Source organism: Liolophura sinensis, chromosome 13, assembly GCF_032854445.1.
Source record: "Liolophura sinensis isolate JHLJ2023 chromosome 13, CUHK_Ljap_v2, whole genome shotgun sequence".
Taxonomy (NCBI): Eukaryota; Metazoa; Mollusca; class Polyplacophora; order Chitonida; family Chitonidae; genus Liolophura; species Liolophura sinensis.
Window position 1 is genome coordinate 9,459,489 of NC_088307.1, and position 22,889 is coordinate 9,482,377.

The window sequence follows — 22,889 nt, forward strand, 5'->3', positions numbered from 1 at the left end:
GTCACGGTCTTCTTAGCACCTGATTTCGTCAGATTTTCAATACCACAGATCCAGTTGAACATTTTCCTCCAACACGGAGTGATATCTGCAAAATAAGATGCAGAGGGAAAACAACTGTTAGCAATAGCCAGAAGAACACTTTTTTCTCCTAACTTGTGTAAAATAGAAATAAAAACATAATCTTTGGTTGTTTTTTTTTTCCTGACAGATGACTATTAAGGTAAATGACCAAAAATATCACCTCAAAACTAGCCTTCTTAGAGGCTAGTAAAGATCAAAAAATACTACCCACAGCTTTGAAATGGGTATTTTTCCAGTAGGATACCACCTTACTGAAGTTAGAAAAATAATAAGTAAAACATTAACTCTTCCTTCCTCAAAGTCAGGAATCAAACTTCACCCCCGATGTTTCAAGCGAAGTAGCCGTAGAAGAACATTCCTATAGCCATCAACAGGACAGCCAATGCATTTGTCACATTCTTCCCAATCGGATTTTGTTTGATCGACCGCATTTCGTAGCGAGTCACGGTCTTCTTAGCACCTGATTTCGTCAGATTTTCAATACCACAGATCCAGTTGAACATTTTCCTCCAACACGGAGTGATATCTGCAAAATAAGATGCAGAGGGAAAACAACTGTTAGCAATAGCCAGAAGAACACTTTTTTCTCCTAACTTGTGTAAAATAGAAATAAAAATATAATCTTTGGTTGTTTTTTTTTTCCTGACAGATGACTATTAAGGTAAATGACCAAAAATATCACCTCAAAACTAGCCTTCTTAGAGGCTAGTAAAGATCAAAAAATACTACCCACAGCTTTGAAATGGGTATTTTTCCAGTAGGATACCACCTTACTGAAGTAGGATATTACCCTACCTTCACAACAAACCTCGAAACACCTGTCTATGATCAGTAGAGCTCTTAGAATCAGCCAAAATGTGCAAATCAGTGATGGGTGAAATGTTAGGTCATTTAAGGTACATTCAGGGTTTGCTTACGTTTGGATTGGCATTCATAGTCATGGGCCAATCAAAATGTCCACTTGTCATATATACATCATCCAGGTTCCTGGGCTACAAATTGCTACCATTTGCAGTCAAGAGGCTCAGGAACCAGAATAACTGGACATCCAGCATCTTAACTGTTGTATGTGTTGATGTGAATGGGGAAGTTGAACTATGGAGGAACAACAGCACCACAAAACTCTGAAAGCGGTAATTTGGCTGCAGGAACGTCATACTCAAATCTCCACTGTCAATCAGGTGATGTTCCACTTATAACAACAAAAATAGATAAGCTGATGGCGGTTTCATTTTGCCCCGAGACCATATTCACCAGCAGTATCAACATAGGGTCCAGTCAGTGACTGATCCAGTATTAAAGAACTCGTCCTGTCCATTGTCTTTAGTTCCCAAGAAAAGGGCAGACTCTGGACAGAATTTGATAATGTGGCTGATAGTTACCCGTTACCAAAATCTTTCCTTACGCATTGCTATGTTTACCTGTCATAGCTTGTAAGTCTGTTGCCAATGGCAACATGGCGATCACATTACCTCACTAACGGTTAATATCTTATGACATATTTACCTCAAAATAAGCACTTTTTCAGATGAAAAAGGTTTCAGGGTGGAGGAAATGGGACGAGGGAACTATTCTTCACAGTTCCTCTGGATATGGTCTGAGTTTGTTAACCTTAAATTCTCTTACCGGCCTCCTTTCCTTCCTCACTTATCTTGCCCACAGCATTCGCCTCAACATCACCGTCTCCTCTCTCTCCGTTCAGAAGATCTGTCTTCTCTGCAGTTTTACTGCTAGGAGCCACCTTCTCGGTTTCCCTGGGGATAACCTCAATTTCCAACATGTTGATCTCTGACAGTTTCTTCTGCGCCTTAATTTCCGCCTCTGCACTGTCCTCTTCACTTGATGAGGCCGTGTCAGACTGAAATATGTCTACATCAATCCTCTTCTCTGTACTGTGCCTCGTCAGGTAAGTCAAGCGCTGAAGCTGCAAATAACAACAACAACAGCAGCAGCAATCAATGACTGACCAGAGCTTAACTGGAAGTCCATTTCCACTAATGTATTTCATTTATTTATTTAATTAAGAGTTTTACACCCTCCTCAATATTCTCTTGTACCACAGCCAGCATTATGGTGGGGCGATAATGGGCACAGTGACCATCTGCAGCTTGATGGCAGACTTGTCCACAGATGACCGGAGAGGACGCCACCACGATCTGGACTTTAAGACAATGTGATCTCACTGTTGAGAGGCTCCTAGGTCATTGTGATATACTAGCGCTATAACCAGTATGCCATGGAGGCCTCCCCATTTACAATACTGTATTAAACTAAGAAGTTTAACATTATTTTTGACATTACATACCTGAAACTATTATTAAATAGTTATTAAAAGCTTACTTTGTGAAATGCAAAATTTAAGTATAAGAAGCTGTGTTTAAAAACCATTTCTACTCACACATCTGGGATCTATGGGCTTGGTAAGAAGGCTGACAACAATGGCCACACTGCCCGTCAGCAGGAAGAGGAAGATGGAGAAGTACAGGTAGTGAAAGTTTGTCACTATGCCGGGCCGAGGATCCGGAGCATCGTCTCCGCAGTTGGGCACCGTGTAGGAATACTCCACGATGAAGCGCACCATCCCTACTACCAGTCCGGTCATCAGAGACCAGAAAGCTCCCTATAGCAACCATAAATTTTTTTTATTATCAATTTGAGTTTCATGTCGTACTCAAGAATAGTTTCACTTATACAGCAGCAACCAGCATTATGATGGGAGGAAACCCGGCAGAAACCAGGAAAGCGTTCCACCCACCCACCAAGTCAATCAGATCAAGCTTCCCACCCACCCAGAATGAATTGAACACCCACCCACCCAGTCAATCAGATCAAGATTCCCACCCACCCGGAATGAATTGAACACCCGCCCACCAAGTCAATCAGATCAAGCTTTAAACCCACCCACCCACCCAGTCAATCAGATCAAGCTTCTCACACACCCAGAATGGTTAGGACACCCACCCACCCAGTCAATCAGATCAAGCTTTCCACACACCCACCAAGTCAATCAGATCAAGTTTTTCACCTACCCGGAATGATAAGAACACTCACCCACCCCAGTAATTAATGGTGGAGAAAGTTCAGATGAGAAGAGTGTAAAAAAAAATGGTTGTAAATGTGGTCTTCAATACTTTCTCGAATTTTGTTTTAAAGAAAAAAAAAAGAAAAAAAAAGAGACACTTAAAAAATAATTTTTGTATGGTGGGGCATACTGTCTTTGTGTAATAATGGTATAAATGAGGATGTAACACTTGTTGAATAAATATATTTGCACCAGAATTTAGTCTCTTGAGCTAATAAATGTGTTTAACATGGATTTTGATCATATTTATATTTTTAAAACATTCATAAATATTACCACAATTCAGATTAAATGCATTTACTTTAATAAAAACAAATTTATACTGAAATAAATTTATTAGACATGCATCACATCCTTATTTACAACATTATTATGCAAAGATGATATATACCATGAAGTGGCCCCAAATACCCACCATACAAAAATATTTCAAAATACCCTTTCTCCTGAGAGAAAAAATGGAAAAAAAAATAGCAAAGACCATATTTGCAAATAAGTTTTCAGTCTTTTTCATTTGATTTTTGCATCATTCTTCTGTTTTCTTCTTTAAGATACTACACAAGTACCTTCTCGTTAAGTCTCTGCCAGAAGATAGCGAGGAGGAAGACAGCACAGATCGGAGGCTGAAGGAAGCTGGAGACGACCTGAATGTAGACGAAGAGGTCACTGCCCTGGGACGCCTTGATAACCGGGATCCACACAATACTGATGGCCACCAAGACCACCACAAATATCCTGACAGGGGAGACAACTCAGTCATAAATACCGTCAGACTGTTCAATCGAGGTGATCTGTTTAATACGATGTAATATAACTAGGAGATTAGGACAGTTTCCACCCTTTTTGTTAATATTCTTTTGTTTTACTATTGCAAATTCAAGTTTCAACATTCAATTACAATGTAGCATTGTTTTTTGTGTATTCAAATTATGACCATTAAACTTTTCTACCAAATTTTCATTTTGAAAAATGTTCTTTCTTTAATTCCTTACAGCTGCGATTGTCTACCCATAAACAATGAATTCTTTACTTTTTTTTTAAATGCAATTTCATGACCAATGTAACTTGTTCTTTCATCATTTAATGGAGGCATCATCTGCTAACCAGCTTACTAACAATTATCCTATCATCCTTCAGCACTTTTCTTTTTTTCATACAATTTAAAACTTAAAACTCACCTACTGATAGCATGACACTGCTAAATAAAAAGCTCACCTGCTGACAAGCTTATCTGCCAACAAGCTCACCTGTTGAAGAGCTTACCTGCTAACAAACTCACATAATGACGATATGACATGCTAAAAAGCTCACCTGCTGAAGGGCTTACCTCCTATCAAGCTTACTGGCTAAGAAGCTCACGTCCCCTCCTGACATGCTAACAAGCTTACCTGCTAACGAGCTTACCTGCCGACAATCATGATTTCAAGCTCAGAGGCTTTCTTCCTGACTAATGTCCACATGTCCATGGCAAAGATGGTGCTGCTGCTGTTGAAGATAGAGGTCAAAGAGGACATCAGCGCAGCCAGCATCACCGCTAACATCAAACCACGAGCGCCTGAAAACACATATAAGGGCTAGAAAATCCATCTCCTAATCATATCTATTTTTTTCAATTAGGGTTCCGAACTGTTTGAAAATATTTTACAAGGACTTTCATCGACCATTCAGTTGAGGTATGTATGAACTTTCATGTGGAATTAATGGATAACATTACCAGTATTTAATAGTGCATTTGGAACATAATTTATTCAGCACTGAAAAAAAATTACATCCCACGACTTATATTAACATCAACTCTTTTCCCAGACTTTCAAAGACTTCCAACAACTTTCAAGGACGAGTGGGAACACTTGAAAGGTGGCAGTCAGAAACTAGCATAAACCACCAACCTTTGGCAAGTTACTGATGAACTTTCCTACGTGTGACAAACAGATATGCTCAAACATATTGTTGGAAGATAAATGGTCTTCAGCAAACATAAAGACTCCATTAACAGCCACAGAATGCCCTCAACCTCACCAAGGCTCCATGTACATTGTATGCATTGTATAAGGGCAGGTGTTAAGTTTTAATATGCACAGCATAAGGGCAGGTGTTAAGTTTTAATATGCACAACATAAGGGCAGGTGTTAAGTTTTAATATGCACTGTATAAGGGCAGGTGTTTTAAGTCTTGCTTAAAATTTGACAGTCACTATTATAGAAATTCAATGTTCAACCTGATAATATATATGTACATCTAGGGTCAACAATTGTAATAAATTTCCAAAAGATTTTATTTTATTTATTTATTTGAGTGGTTTTTTACACTGTACCCAAGAATATTTCACTTATACGACAGTGGCCAGCATTATGGTGGGAGGAAACCGGGCACAGCCCGGGGTAAAACCCAGGAACATCCGCAGGTTGCTGACAGATCTTCCCACTTACGGCCGGAGAGGGAGCCAGCATGAGCTGGACTTGAACTCACAGCGACCACATTGGTGAGAGGCTCCTGGGTCATAATGCTGTGCTAGCGCGCAAACCAACTGAGCCACGGAGGCCCCAAATTTCCTAAAGATAGTTTGCGATCAACGCAATAAAAAAAAAAAAAAATGCCCTATCATCAAAATTCATGTCTCGATAAAAAAAAAAATAAAAAAATAAAATGCGTTGCTGTTGTTACCTGGAGGCATGAGGTTAAGCACTAGAGTGGGATAGGCAAGGTTAGCACAACCTGCGCGACTGCCACACAGCTCGTAGCACACGTCTGGGTCCGCGCAGCCAACAGTGTCTGTAACAAGATACCAGAACACTGGTCTGAGGAGCCATACGGGTTAACTGTAGTACAACAGTATGAAAAAGAAATCCCCAATTATTAGAAATGCTTCAAATTTGGGGACCGTTCAGTTCAGTTACAAACTCAGTGACCAGTGTTACCATAAAACAACACATATACATTGATCGCATAATTAATGTCATCTTTCTTGAATGTTAGAATTGGCATTGTGTAAAAAGTCTTGAAGAATTAAATTTCAAACATCAAATATGTAGCACTGTGCACATGTTTTCCCCAAATTTTAAGCATTTCTGTCAAAAGAAAAAATAAGACTAACATCTGAGCATCAGCAAGTGAAAGTTTTAGTGCTTTCCACTGTGGCAGTGGATTTCTCAAACTCCTCCAATAATATTTGGTGATACTCAGGAGTTCGTCTCTAATCAATATAGCCCGTGTACGAGTCATGATGTTTATTTCACGTAAAAAATTCAACAGTTTTCCCACTACTACCTTCAAATGATTACAGTGTACAAAACTGGAAGACTTATCGATACGCATTTATACATGATTCAGATGATATACGATATTAAATGGCAAAGTTGACAACAGCTTTATTAATTCTGTCACAATAGGCGTATGGTGAAACGAGACATTCCAGATTAGGCATGCACATACGTATAGATAAACACCCCCGCTTATCCCAATTAAAAAATATAAAAAAAAAACATACCGATTGTGTGTAATGGGAATTTGTTTAAGTATTTCTTTTCAAATTTCATTTAAAACTAATGCGGTTTCTGGTAGAGGTTTACATGGTCATTTTGGAAAGCAGAAGGAGACTGGTTAAGAAGGGAAGATCTTTCATTGGTCGCAGAAGGGTGAATATGAATGTTGGAATGGGAGAGGACACAAAGGTTTCCCTAAAATGTGGTTATGTCCTTAAAAACCAGTCATTTATCCCTACATAAAAAATTTCATATCAAAATATTTCATCTTCAACAATAAGAATTAAAAAAATACAAGAGCAAGAAAAAAATAACCAGGGTTTAATAAAAGCTGAAATAATCTTAATTTCTTATAAAAACAAAGGATTTTTTGGAATACATTTATCCTTAAAGTCCTCAGGGAATATCAAATTTGAACGTTTCCTGACTGACATACACCGACTGATTCATAAGACGATGTAAATATGAATAATTTGACTTGAACAAGGAAATTTTAAAACTTAGTCCCATATCACCTGCCTAACAAATAAATTCACACTATTCTAGATACAAGAACATATGCACTGTGTGCTGTACCAAATGGATGCTTCATTTCTGTAAGAACATTTTTCATCTTTTCATGAAAAATTTTGAAATAAAGTTCACAGTAACAGTCCATATTCAACAAAAAAGTCTGAATTTTGAATTTTGCCTTTTGTGAATAATAAAAAATTATCCCAATTTAAAAAACAAAAAACAAAAAAAAAACCCAGGCATGTCAGGATTTTGATATCACCGATTTGGTACGAATGTCTTAAGCAATACGACAACACCTTCCCTTCAGTATTGTTAGAACAAAAATTCTCTGAAGCAAGTCTGAATTCAAGTTTTTGATGCACAGACAATACTAAAGGAATAATGTTGACCATGAATCCAAAATTCCCTTTACCAGCGGCTTTGACCAGCATTGACATTTTAACAACTGAATGCTCGAAAGCATATTCGCCGCAAGTCGTCTTCGATTATTGATGTGTATTTTGCGCACATTTTAAGTGCAACTGTTCTCAAAGTTCTCAGTGTTTTTCCGTGTTGCCACTTATAGCCACTGCAACACAAACAGAAGGGAACATGAAAATCAAAATGGCAGACCACTCATTCGTGTCACTTAATTTTTCATCTTTTTGCAACCTGTAAATTCTGAAACTATACAATACCTACGCACACTGGCATTCAGAGACGGTGATGCAGCTCTCCTGGTTTACATGTTGATGGACAACGGAGATCTATCTACAGAGTGTTGGCAGCTAACTGGGTAAGGAACTTCAACAGCTGATTACCTATCCTAGCTTAAAAATCAAATAAAGTAAGAAAGGGCCTACCGTTCTATAAACACATCTACCCTAATTCCTCAACCTTTCTGCATATTGAAGAGCAATTTTTTGAGACAAAACTACATTGGTTGGACTGACCAGTTTCAGGGCTTCTCAAAAAGGATAACTTTACCAGCCAACACAGAATAATGTCTTCAGAATATGCTTGAAAAAACACCTTGCAAAAATGCAAAAAGTCTGAAGAATTACAGTAGTTTTGATAATCGCCTTGTGGTGCAGATCATGGTATAGTTTATTCACAACTGCTTACATATACTTTTAATATTGCCTGATTCTGGATTGGCCAGAATACGACCAATGACTGCAGTTTATACTCTATAGATCACTGTCCATCTGCATTAAGTAGGAGAGCTACAGCACTGTACTAATTAACAGGAATTTAAAGTTTAACAGAAACAGTGTTTCTACACTATTTAAACGTAGACTAAAGAAACACATGGAAGCATTTAAATAAAACAGTTCCAAAAGAAAAAAAAAATTACTTTTGATTTTAGGATTCCGAAAGTAAGAATTCTGATCAAATGTTTCTTTTAAGGGTGAAAAATTAATAAACAAAGTGACATGAATTGGTCTGCCTTGCACATTGCCAATAAAGAGCACCATGTTGTTGTTGTTGTTTGTACCTGGCCATTCATTGAAGCATTACAAAGTACAACACCAATATGCATATAGTTCAAATTACAACTCTCCCGACAAGAAAAATAGTGAACACTTCAAAAGCTTACACAGTGCTGTTAGCATTTTTACAAGTATCCGGGTAATTTATGCTTTATTTTTTAAAAAGCTTTTGTTGTTGTTGTCAACATGGGGGGCAATTAGACCTACATGTCACTAAAAAAAAAGAAAATTTGAAGGCATTACCTGTGGAGAGAGGAAAATTATATATCTTAAAACTGACAGTAATTAACCAATCATTTCTGACTAATACACACCTATGGACAGATTCACAAAACATGATTTCAGTTATTTTGAAACATGGGACTAAAACCAGAGAAATTTACAGGAAACCACTCTGACAGCGTTATAAAACAACAAAGATTAATATTCCCTACATCAGCTGTTACTGTCGACTGCCTTTGGCTTATTAGAAGGGCTGAAATACTGATATGTACTTGCCAGAGTAGATGATCACTCCCCCACACGGGATATATAAATAAATAACATCGGGATTACAAACACTGACCTTGGCAAAACCGCTTATTATGTCACAGTTATGCAGTCAAATAAAAGTCTCTTGTATATGTGTATGTACTTATAGCCCAGGACCCGCCATTGCAACTTAGTCAGGGGAGATAACTCCCCAAAACAGGATGAATTTGAGGGATGACAACTCTGTTCACATGAAACGGTAATCCAACTACTTTTTAGTGGAATGACAGAAGTTTTTTACTTATTTTCCAATGAAAACCTGTTACCTAGCAACAAATATTTCAGACTTCTTAAAACTTTACAGGTATAACCATGCAGCTGTCTGAGTCAATGACAACAGCAGTAGCACTTTTCCCCTTACTTCATGCAGTTTTGGATAAGAGTACACTGTGACTCCGATGTTTCAATAGTTCCAGAGGATAGCAGTTACAGAAGATACGCAAAATTAAGCCGAGTAATAAGCAAATTAATACAATTACAGAGTAGAAACAGTTAAAATCCACCGGTATGATTATCTCTGCAAAACTCTAGGAATCAAAGATACAGTGACAAAAATGTAAATTTAGTGTAGACTAAATTAGTAGTCTCCCACTACCATACATAGTTAGCTACCTTCAGTGACAACATCCTTAAGGTATGAAATTCCATGGCTTGATTAGCTACACAATGGTGGGTCCTGAGGTGCAAACTAAAAACATGCCTGCAACAACTGGCAACCATACAGATCCACTAATGGGCCACTGTGAATCCAAAATTAGAGGATCAAACGTGTCACCTAAATTTTCATGACTGCCCGCTGCAACACAGGCAAGAGACCTGGTGCTGAGAATGTGCTATTCTTGCTCCCTTCACAATGCCTCTAAAAATCTTCACTGACAAAATTTTTGAAAAGTCTTAAACACAGCTGATGTCTTCTTATTTTTTTCGTCTTTTGTTGAGTGATACTATGGCAATTCTGTACTGAATAGAAACCAAAAAATCATTGTCGTATGGAATGTGTTGTTTAAATTAACTACCATAGTTTAAAAATAAATTTGTTAAAACCCAATCATACATACATAGTACTAATTAAAAGAAATAAGTTACAAGGATTAATGATAACCATTCTGAAGAATAAAAAATTCCATATCCCAATTCTTTAAAAAACAAAAAAAAAACAACTAACAAACCAATCACTAAATAACACTTTGTTGGTAATTACGGTTGGTGTGGATAAAAATTTCAGAAAAAACATAATTCAAACGTCTTTCTTAAGATTGGAGTCGGACCAACGACAAACCAAATTTTCCACAAAGGTACATTTCATGTTAGTGATCAGTTTAAAGGTTAATTGAGGGAGACCAGATGAGAATGTGGAAGGGAATGCGAAGGTATGTCAGTGTGTTAAGAGAACTCCCTACAACTAAATTTAACATTCATTTTTTTTTTTAAAGTGCACCGTCACCAAATAGGATCACTATTTTTGTCCAATGAGGAACTAGGCTTTTATTCTTTCACGACGTACAGTGTACCCAGTCAAGTGACTTCAACCCCTAAGTTTCAGAATGTAAAAAAAAAAAATTGTACACCTTAGATATAAGTGTAGACATAAAACAAAAACCTTAAAAGACACTTCTATTTGCAAAAGCTGCAACATCCCACAACGATTTGACGTTAATATAAATTTAACAATTGTTTTAAGTGGATGCCCCATGTTAACGGATACACTGCCAAATACTTGACTGACTGACTGACTGACTGACTGACTGACAGAAGAACATTTGGAGCCTCTACAGCTCAAAAAAGCTAAACCGTAACTTCTTTTACAGTTTACGCATCTAAGAAAATTTCAAACACTTACACATAAGATCCTATTTTTAATTACTCTTGGATCTCAGAGTGGGTAAAAATTTTAAAATCTTTCCCATCTAAATTTACATTTTATCTACTTGTACAAGATATGCTTCAAGCTTCAATGCTAGTTCTCGGAGTTGTTTTTTTTTTTTTTTTTTTTTAGTTTTACAGATGCGCGACAATAGTTGAATATAAACAAGAGGCTATTGCAAATTAGAACTAAGAGTTATGGCACAATAATGTTAAAACATTACAAGCACGACAATGATTAAAATGGGGAAAAACACATTAATGAACTTTCAAACAGTTTTTAACAGTATGTATGTAAAGAATGTATGTAAAAGAATGTATGTAAATGAATATATAACGAACATTTTCGGTGTTGCAGCATTAAAGCCCACAATGTTAATAAGTACCACCAGATTTGTATATTTGATAATTCAATGCATTACAAGACAGCAAATGTTTTGTGGTTAGATTACAGTCCCTATTTAAATTGTGCAACAGACTTTTTATTAGCAGCTCTCTGATCCCTACAGCTGTCTCTCACATATTCTGTGTTAAACATACAAAACAATGAAAAACATGAATTCTGGAAGTGATGTTTTGCCAATATATATCCCCTACCACCTACCAGTTTTAGCTGTCGGTATATTAGCATTGTCAGGAATATAATTATCAGAATAAAAACCTTGGTACTTTCATAAAAAAATCAACGAAACAGCCCAAAAATCTAACTTGATATCAAAAAGTCATGTACCAAGTTTCAAGCTCCAATAATTTCCATCCCCAGTCAGGAGAATCTTTTGAAATTTCTGAGCATGTTAATGTGCAATTTCCAGCAAAATGTCAAACTCTTTGGTCACTGTGGACTTGCTTTGTCTTATTTTCTATCTGTCCAATTTTCGACACTTCCATACTCCTCACAGTGGATGCTTCAGCAGATTTCAATACACATTCACACTTCTCACATTGGGTGTTTCGACAAATTACAGTTTTCAACATACATTTCCAAGCTCTTCACAATGGGGGTGCTATAGACCACTTTAATGGTCAACATCGCTTGCGTACTATAGTCACCTAAGGGCGACGTATGCAAATGAAGGTCTTGGTAACAAAATAAACTTATTAGACGGCCTTATCAGTCAGGTCAATATTCTTTGGACAACATCGTGAAATTTCACACTTCTCAATATTCTAACATAAAAAGAGTTAAGCTTTCTATCAGCCTTTAAGAAACAAGCACAGTATGAAGAAAAGAACAGGTGCCCGGTTTACTACCACACCTTTCTGTTCTGTGCACAAAAAACATTACCCTACCTGGAAACAAGATTCGCGCAATCATTCCTGGAAAAATAATAAGAAACAGTGGAAGAATCTTCAGGTAGCCACAAAAAATTGTCCCAGCCTTTGCATGATCGTAGGTCTTCCCAGCCAATGCTCGCTGAACAATTACCTGATCAAAGAGAAAGTTTGATATTGCGGTGTTAGGCATGTAACAAAATCCTGAGGGGGCGGGGAAAATGATCAGTTCAATATATTGTTGTTGGTTACAAGTATTTGTTGAATTTTTGACATCTACAGTGGTGGCCAGTTTTACGGGTGGAGTAAATTGGAGAGTGCGGAATAAACCATCGACCTTTTGCAAGTTACTGACAAACTTTCCCACGTGTGACAGATCTATGATCTCGCACATCAAATCTGCGAAAGACAATTTGTCTTCAACAAACATAAAACAGTGCAAATGGTCCATGAGCTCCGCAGACCGCTCACTGCCACCACTGTTCATGAGCTCCGCAGACCGCTCACTGCCACCACTGTTCATGAGCTCTGCAGACTGCTTACTGCCACCACTGTTCATGAGCTCCGCAGACTGCTCACTGCCACCACTGTTCGTGAGCTCTGCAGACTGCTTACTGCCACCACTGTTCATGAGCTCCGCAGACTGCTTACTGCCACCACTGTTCATGAGCTCCGCAGACTGCTTACTGCTATCACTGTTCATGAGCTCCGTAGACCGCTCACTGCTACCACTGTTCATGAGCTCCGCAGACCGCTCACTGCCACCACTGTTCATGAGCTCCGCAGACTGCATACTGCTACCACTGTTCATGAGCTCCGCAGACTGCTTACTGCTACCACTGTTCATGAGCTCCGCAGACTGCTTACTGCCACCACTGTTCATGAGCTCTGCAGACTGCTTACTGCCACAACTGTTCATGAGCTCTGCAGACTGCTTACTGCTACCACTGTTCATGAGCTCCGCAGACTGCTTACTGCCACCGCTGTTCATGAGCTCCGCAGGCTGCTTACTGCTACCACTGTTCATGAGCTCCGCAGACCGCTCACTGCCACCACTGTTCATGAGCTCCGCAGGCTGCTTACTGCTACCACTGTTCATGAGCTCCGCAGACTGCTTACTGCTACCACTGTTCATGAGCTCCCCAGACTGCTTACTGCTACCACTGTCCATGAACACAGGCTGCAATCGACCTATTCATGAACACCGACAGCAATCTACCTGTTCATGAACATCGACAGCAATCTACCTGTTCATGAACATCGACAGCAATCTACCTGTTCATGAACACCGACAGCAATCTACCTGTTCATGAACACCGACAGCAATCTACCTGTTCATGAACACCGACAGCAATCTACCTGTTCATGAACACCGACAGCAATCTACCTGTTCATGAACACTGACAGCAATCTACCTGTTCATGAACACCGACAGCAATCTACCTGTTCATGAACACCGACAGCAATCTACCTGTTCATGAACACCGACAGCAATCTACCTGTTCAGGAATACCGACAGCAATCTACCTGTTCATGAACACCGACAGCAATCTACCTGTTCATGAACACAGACAGCAATCGACCTGTTCATGAACACCAACAGCAATCTACTGGTTTGTGAACACCAACAGCAATCTACAAAATGTGCAAATTCCCTGCCCAATGCTGGAATTGAACCCACATCTCAAGTGCATCATGGTTAGGAATCATACATCTTTCTCTACAACATCCTTAGTTTAAAACTGCTTATGTGGAAAAACGCACACGACTATATGAAATAAGACATCTTCCCAACAAAAAAAAAAAAAAAAAAAAAAAAAAACAAACAAATTTGCATGATGTGCATTTGAACTCCCACCCAGTGTGATTAACAACAGCTACATCTTGTTTACCTGATCAGAGCACCAATACCATATGGAGTTGATTGTGAGCCCTATGATCCCTGGCCACGGGATGTCGCCCGAGGACGCGCTACGGATGAGGTGCATGTAGTCCTTCCGCGGGTACCCACATGAGGTGTTGCTGTTCAGTGTCGTGTTGGGAATGGCACTGGGGTACTTCTCTACCATGGCAGAGAACCCGCCCACTTTGATGTAGCCTGCAGAGAGAACAGCCAGGTATGAAACACTTCAGCTGTTATAACCTATCTAGAAAACAGTTAATTGACAATCCTCAGAACTCATAGCTGCACACTTTTTTTATGAAGAGTTGGATTTGAACACGCGACTTATTTGATTGGTTGTTCTTACACCATACTTAAGATCCCTTTGACATCATAATTAAAACAGAAGGCTGTTCATGGGAGATAACCCTGCTGTGTTGTACGGCGTGTGAACTGCAGCATTGTCATTATGGTCACTTTTTGCCGATAGCCTGTGACATTTTTGAAACTGTTTTCCTGTGTACACCCGTTTTGAGCTTATTTTAGCTTTGGTCGACCAGTTTGAAATGCCATTTGACGCGCATTTGTTCCTCCTGATCACAGAAACCCTTGAATGGTAGCAGACAAACCATATGACATCTGAATGGCACTGAAAGTTGCGCTTCCATATGTAAAAACAGATGGCGAATCAGAGTATTGTCACCAAGGACCCATGCACAGAGACAAAGGGAAGAAACCACACAGTTTGTCTCCGGCCACGCTTGAAAGCTTCACTTCAAGCCTCTGAGTAACTGAAAGACAAGCAAGCTTTGTAACCATTCGCCCACCACATACTATCCCCTCAACACAAGTCTGCAAATGAAATTGCAGGACTCGCAACATGACTGGATCACAGGGTTAGTACATGGTTCTGAATCAGTCTAGGTCTGTGCTCAGTCAGCTGTATACGTACGCCTGCGCGCGGCCGAAATAGTCAATACATTAGTAACACAATGTATGCATTCATATTTAGTAAATGAACCCAAATTTTGACCACTAGAAAGTCTCACATTTTGCTGGCTTCCGAGGGGAGTTCTATTGATTTTATAAAGATGTTGTGAGTGAGTGCCTGAGATTTAACGTCATACTTAACAATTTTTCCGTCGTATAAAGATGTTTTTGAGGTTTTACCCGGAAGGGACGATGATGTCCTACTGGAAAGTTTCAGAAGTAATATTCCATAACATTTATTTGGTTGTAAAACTGTCGCTTGGTTTGGGGAAAATTTTACGTCATTACCAAATATTTGTATAAACAGGAAACTCACTCAGAGCCATCAGTGCAAACGCTCCAACAATCATGATGATCGTCTGAACAAAGTCTGTCCAGATCACTGCTGTGAGACCACCTGCAACAACAACGCACAAAACAATTAGGTTGCCATGGAAACAAGTACGTGTTCATGTATGGCAGCTGTGTATAATTACACTGTGAGTACTTAGGATTTTTCCCTGAACCACAGCCTACTTTGACAACTATCTTCATTGACGTCCCCATACCAGGCTACTTAATTTCTGGACTGAGGAAAACTGTAGTTTAAAGCCACTATAGGAAAACTGTAGTTCAAAGCCACTATAGGAAAACTGTAGTTTAAAGCCACTATTGGAAAACTGTAGTTTAAAGCCACTTTCACTGTCCTCCAGAAGAAAGCTGAGAAGATTTTTTTGTACTTTTGTACGTTAGCCCACATCCTAATCTCCATATTAAGAAATAAAAATTAATCGTTTTCATGTATCATTTAGGAGTTTTTCAGTAAAATACACTTCCATGTAGATTGAATAATTCTGTCAACACACAACTGTAAATTCAGCTCACTCACATTATTATGCACATTGTGACCATTTCAATGGGAGACTTGATGATGCACTACACAGATAGTGATTTTATAGTTTTGTACATTCTTGATTCAGGCGGGAAGAAGTTTTACCAGTTCCCCATGGTAACAGTCTCACAGTAAAGCTATAATCTATTCAGTTTTATAACTCGTTCTCAAACATACCTCAGCTCTTGTGGTAGAGACACAAATTTAACTAAATATATCACTGAAGTCGTTCTGCAGATGGACGGACAAACGGACGGATTGACCAATGGAAAATGCCATAGAATAATATAAAGACCAGTTTCAAAAGTGTATTAAAAGTTTTCAACCCCTTTTCTCGTATGGCTTTCCTACATGTTTCGGTACATTTTTTGGTCTTTCAGCACTGAACAATTAACTTACCTGTGATAGTAAACAGAGCAGCCACTGCCAGCAGTAGGAGGATTGCGAAGTAAATGTCCCAATTCAGAGACTGCTCAATGAAAATTGCTCCTGCGTACAAGTCTGCCTGGTAAACACATAGCAGTAAATCAGACAATTTATTTACCTACAGGTGTTTTAACGCATTCCCTTGAGAGCCAAATGTAAACCAGCATCCATATCAAGGTAACTGAGTGAGTGAGTGCTTGAGGTTTAACGTTGTGCTCAACAATTTTTCAGTCATATGACGACAAAGGAATCCTTTGGGTGTATGTTATGTGCCCCCTTGTTGCAGGACGGATTTCCAACGCTCTTTTATTTAGTGCTGCTTCACTGAGAAAACTTACCAAAGGCAAGTAAGTCGCCCCACCCGAGCCATTTCACTGCTACGAGTCAACCAGTCATTGCATTATCCCCTTCATGCTGAACGCCAAGCGAGGAAATTACAACTTCCTCTTTTAAAGTCTTAGGTGTAACTCGAACCAGGATTGATCCTGGATCTACCGCTCCCAAAACGGACTCAAGGTAACTGACCTTCCAGGCTTACAGCCTCAGCCAACTCCACACAAGGATTCCAGCCTGTGACCAAATGGTGTAGCTGATGACCAGCAATTTTATTCTTTCAGATTATTATTTTAGGGGTTACGTTCCATGGCATTTTTGCACAAAAGCCACGAGAATATAAATTAACACAATTTGGGAACGAATCTGACTTGAAAGTTGTGTACATATGTTTAAAGTATCATAATGCAATTCCACAATTCGCGAGACCCTATAGAGAAGTCAATTCAGAGAATTTAATTCACACGCGATTTATTTAAATCTTACACATGGTGCAAACTGGCATTCAAACAGGATCTGAGGTTCAACAAAGTTAACCTGCACACAAAACTTTATCAAAACTGGAAAATATTTATTTATTTATTTATTTATTTATTTATTTGATGTTCTATGTCATACTCAAGAATATTTCATTTACACAATAGCGGTCAGCATTATGGTGGGAGGAAAGCAGGCAGTCATCCCAATAAAACCCAAATTAATAAATCTTTGCTTTTGCTCAAGTGTGGGATTAAACAGTAAGTGAACAGTACAGGAAAAAATGTTTACTGATTTACCGATATTTTGGTGAAGATGTATACGAGGAGAGCTAGCACAGCCAGGTACATCTGTATTCTCCGTCCACCAAACCTCCGCTTCAGGTATTCCGGCATAGTGTACACCTGAACGATTAACGAGAACAGGTAAGTACATATACAGGTAAGACAGATTAAAGTTACACATAAAAAAATGATCAACCATTTCCGTGAAGTTCGCAGGAAAATTGCCAGAGTTTAAAATCAAAAAACTGTAAATTGTATGGAAAGTGGGAAATTTCCGAGCTATGTTAATCAACATCATGGTTGTGTACTCCAAACTTCTTCGCTGTGAGCTACTGTATCTTACTGAAAGCTTAAATTGCAAAAATGCACTTTCAGAAGCACATAAACAATATAAAATAAAATGAGAGTTTTGAATGGTTTTTTTTCCATCAAACTTGACAAAATAAAAAATTCTCCAGTGGCTCTACATTAAGGGTGGACCAATCCATCACAGCCAAGCAAAGTGTGACATTAAAATAGGTAAAATAATGGGTTTTTTCTTTTTTTTTTGTTAAGGAATAGTGCTTTGAATATTACAGTAAACCCAAAACAAAAAAGATAAAAATTCTGCAAAATGTCACCGAAATGAAAACTATAGCAGTATTCTTACAAAAAACAATCCAATACTCTCTTTAGAAAAGGTGTTCAGAACTGAACAGCCTTACTTAATTAAGTCTTGAGATATGTGAGCATTGTGCCAGCCATACAATGAAATAGGGATGTAAATGAAATAAACACGGACACTAAAACCAGAAATTCTATTAAAAATCCAATAAAAACTTTTCAGTACGGCCCTTTTTGGGGGGGCTGTGGGGTCACCACCCAGGCACATAGTTTTAATGACAGCCTCATTGCAGAGGCAGGAACATCTGGTTCTCTGGTCTAGCCACGGCAAAGGTGAAATGTCTTCACATCCTTCTCAGGTAAATATCAATTACATAGTTTCTTGAGGGGAATTAATGCGTCATATGAAAAGGGTATGTAAAGGAAATATTACATAAGACTGTTATCATATTCAAATGTCAAAGTGTGTTGAAATACCCGAAGAGTGTACTTATATGTGCAAAGGTAACTCTGTGTACACAAAAAGGCAGGCCTCTGAATTTATTAATTTATTCAAAGCTAATGTATCAGTTTTTTTTTCTTTTTTTGGCCTTATTCTGTTTCTTGATTATTCTTTGATTCTGTACAGGTTTTTATCAATGGAAACTTACAGTATAAACACTTTTTCAAGCTCCTTACAGTGCGAGTTTCAAACCGGCCTCAATCCATTCTCCTCACAGTGATTTTTTATGGTTGTTGTTCTGTCATTTTTATTGTTGTTGTTTCAACAGCTGGAATTGTTCCATGCTTCCACTTTTTTCATAACACAACATTTTAACATCATATTTAAGCAATGAAAACGATTCTTGTTCACCTTTACTAATGAAAAATTTTTTCCAGAGTCTTAACAAGGCCAAATGCATGCTTTATGAAGTGAGCAAAAATTGTGTCTGGTTTAACTTCTATGACAACATACAGTGAGGACGTATGTAAATGTGATTGAAGAATTGTTGTGACAACGTGGGGCGCTAACTCAGGAGCCTCTCACTAATACTGTTACTGAGAGTTGACATCCAGATCATGCTGGCTTACTTTCCCTTCGTACTTTTCCCTTCTGAAGGTCTGTCAGAAACCTGCGCATGGTCGTGGCTTTTCCCCGGGCTCTGGTCAGTTTTCTCCCATCATAATGCTGGTCGCCATCATGTAAGTGAAATATCCTTGAGTACGGCGTAAAACTTCAATCCAATAACTTAATGAAATACTCACCCCAGAAGCGATATAGACTGGCAAGAAAAGATAGCCCAGCATCAACACCACGTACATAGCCTGTCGGTAACAATGTACAGCAGATTGCAACAAAGTTTTTATTCATAAACATTTAATCCTCTAATACTCTGGTCATAAATATAAATTTTCAAATCAGTTAAGGTCTGGTAGGCAGATAAAATTTCTGTTGACTAACTTTGATTTTAATATCTTAGGTATTAATGTTTGACATGAAGATCTGCCTTATTTCAATCATCAAGATTTATCTCCCCTTGCTGTATTTTTCATTCCAGAGGATGGAGCACGACAGTAAAATGTTTTTCATGTCTCTCAACAACCTCCATGTTAAATTGAAAGATAAATTTAAGGCCTTTGCAGACAAAAACACATGCATGCAATTTTATACCATACAAATTTTGATTTAACTAAATGACATTTAACAATGTAATAAAAAAATGTTTCAAGCCACCGACCATTGCCACTTAAATTGGCAGCTACACCAGTGTTGAAACTTTTGGATCTTAAAAACAGGGTTTAATTATAAAGGATCTTTGTTGCTTTTCAAAATAAAGACTAAACTTACGTTCAATTCGTAGTTGCCCACGGCGATTCCCGACGCAGCTCCTGAGCCGGCCAATCCCACAAAGTGAAGACTTCCGATATTACTGGCGAAGAGCGACGCACCAACCTTGTGTGAAAAAGATAATGATACAATAATTAAGAATTCTTAAGGTCTATTTACAAGCACTGTATATTCAACAGTTATAAATTACTTATTTCTGATAGTTAATTAGTTTCTTTAATTAAGTCCCTCTGTCTCTCATCCAATATTTTAACATGGAAGAATGACTAAGCAAAGGGTTGGAGTATCAGACAACTCAAATCTGGATGATCACTTTTCTATACATTCTTGATGTGTTCTCGCAAAACCTCTTGTAAATTAATAAATTGTTTGATTCGGTCCACTTGGCAGACTCAATGATAAAGCCTACGTGCCAAAAGCATTTTTTCAATTATTTTCCTACACAATTTTTTTTCACTGCATTTTTTCCCGGACCACAAAGGAAAGGGAGATCACTGTCACCACTACTGGAGACGCATGACGAAACTGGTATCCTATGGGAGATACATGTACCACAAAACACATGAGAGACTGGGCTACTGAATTCTTAAAGGATGAAATTGAAATTCAACCGGTATACTTAGGACATAATGGCTTTTGAGTGTGTAAATTTTTAGAAGCTGATGTAAGACGGTTTCAGAGATATTGAGTGTCAAAGTACGGCCCATTTTTTTATGCACACCTGATATATGCTTCGAGTTTAACTTCGTACTCAACAATTTCTCAGTCATACAATGACGAGAAATCCATTAGTAGTGTGTACATATATTGTGTCTTCTTGTGGCACGGCAAGTCCATGCTGGCAAAGTGCTGCTACCACTGAAGCATCATACCGAAGACACCAGATATGACACCGGGCCCACCAGTCCTGTTTCCTTGCTCTAACCTTTCGCTGCTGAGTGCAAAGGGAGGCAGCAGCTGGTACCATTATTGAAGTCTTTGGTATGACCCAGCCTGGATTTGAGGCCGAGGTCTCCCAACTTCGAGTGAGTGCTTGGGGTTTAATGTCGTACTCAACAATTTTTCAGTCATGACGACGAAGGAATCCTTAGTGTGCATGTAATGTGCCTCCTATTTGCAGGACAGATTTCCACTGCTCTTTTATCTAGTGCTGCTTCACTAGCGCCTTACTGAAGGCAAGTAAGGCCCCCCGCCTGTGCCATTATACTGATACAGGTAAACCAGTCGTTGCACTATCCCCTGAACGCCAAGCACCTTTTTTTAAAGTCTTAGGTGTGACTCGACCTAGGACTGACCCTGGATCTACCGCTCCCGATACACCAGAGACAAACCTGGTGTATTAACCAGTTTTATCTTCAAACTTCATTTATTTAATCACATCTGTCATGAAGGTCCCTTATTCAAACCTTATCAGTGTGTCTAAAAACGATACTCTAAACATTTATAATTAGTATCTGTTCCATTTATTAAACTATTTTGTTGGTCTGGTCAAATCAATATTATCAGCTTTCTGCTAAAATATCAAGGTCAATTTTAACCAGAAATATGGACTGCAAATGCATGACTGTCGGGCCCTGTATGATGAATATGGATTGCGATAAGTCTTTTCATGGTTCATTTCAGATATCTTTCTGAAGACAACAGTACGCTTGTTGCCAGTTTACGAACTATAAATAAACAGTCATGCTGTCTGTCAACATATACTGACATGAAATAATCCTCTCCCTGGTAAAAAAGCTAACTGTAAAAAAATACACGCATGCATTGCTCAATGTTTTCTACTCCAAAACCAATGTAACTTACCGGGATCCAGTGCATGTTTTCTTCCGGCCAAGAAGTACCCGCCAGCACTTCCACGATTCTGTCGGGATGTCTACAGAAAAAATTAAATAAAAAAAACAATGGATAATTTAAATCTCAAGAATTTATGGACAAGGCAAAAATTCTGCAATTTGGGCTGTCACTATTACATGTAGCAGTACAAACGCAATATCAGTGATATAATACACAAGCATGCTCTAGAACATGAACACTAGAACATATCGTAAACACTAGAACATATCAAACACTTGAAGATAATGTAACACCTAAACATGTAACACTTGAACATACTGTAACATCTAAACATATAACACCTAAAAATACCGTAACACCTAAACATGTAACACTTAAACATATTGTAACACCTAAACATATAACACTTGAACATATTGTAACACCTAAACATATAACACCTAAACATATTGTAACACCTAAACATATAACACTTGAACATATTGTAACATCTAAACACATCATAACACCTAAAAATACCATAACACCTAAACATATAACACTTGAACATATTGTAACACCTAAACATATAACACTTGAACATACTGTAACATCTAAACATAACACTTGAAACATATTGTAACACCTAAACATATAACACCTAAACATATTGTAACACCTAAACATATAACACTTTCATTAGACATAACCTTTCTGCTAAAAGAATTCAATCGAATGAGCATGAATTGTCCTGAAAGGTTTAGCAAACAGATGTGGCAAACTTAAGTTAAAGTGCAAAAAACAGAAAAAAGAAGAAAAAAAAAACACAAACAGTACAGCATTATCAGTGCTGGCTGGTTAATCAATGGATTGACGAGGTTGTTAAAGGATACATGAAACGCTTTGGTTATTTTTAACATATAACAGCACAAATTACTTTTTCAACTTTCACTTTGGGGGGTAAAAATGGCTTCAAAGTAGTTTTCTTAAGCGCCAGCGGTCGGTCTGGAAATTAAGTAGCTTGTAGCAGTGATATCAATGATGATCCCTGTTTGAAAAAAAAAAACTCTGTGGGGGACAGATTGAACAGGTCTGGGGGGAGAGTGAGTGGGGAACAGACTGA

At 38.3% G+C, this 22,889-nt stretch overlaps 1 protein-coding gene across 1 annotated transcript; it reads right to left on the reverse strand.

The window, feature by feature from the left end:
- Positions 1–370: 370 nt before the first annotated feature.
- LOC135480105 (sodium/glucose cotransporter 1-like) lies at positions 371–21,826 on the reverse strand. Its single transcript, XM_064759863.1, has 14 exons — positions 21,797–21,826; positions 19,994–20,098; positions 19,411–19,470; positions 17,578–17,682; positions 16,442–16,547; positions 15,488–15,568; positions 14,192–14,397; positions 12,318–12,453; positions 5,828–5,935; positions 4,568–4,718; positions 3,730–3,898; positions 2,480–2,701; positions 1,708–2,005; positions 371–607 (listed from the first exon to the last, which is right to left on the reverse strand). Exons 1-14 carry the CDS (start codon positions 21,809–21,811, stop codon positions 411–413), a joined length of 1,959 nt encoding a protein of 652 aa, XP_064615933.1. The 5' UTR covers positions 21,812–21,826; the 3' UTR covers positions 371–410.
- Between the last annotated feature and the right edge of the window lie 1,063 nt (positions 21,827–22,889).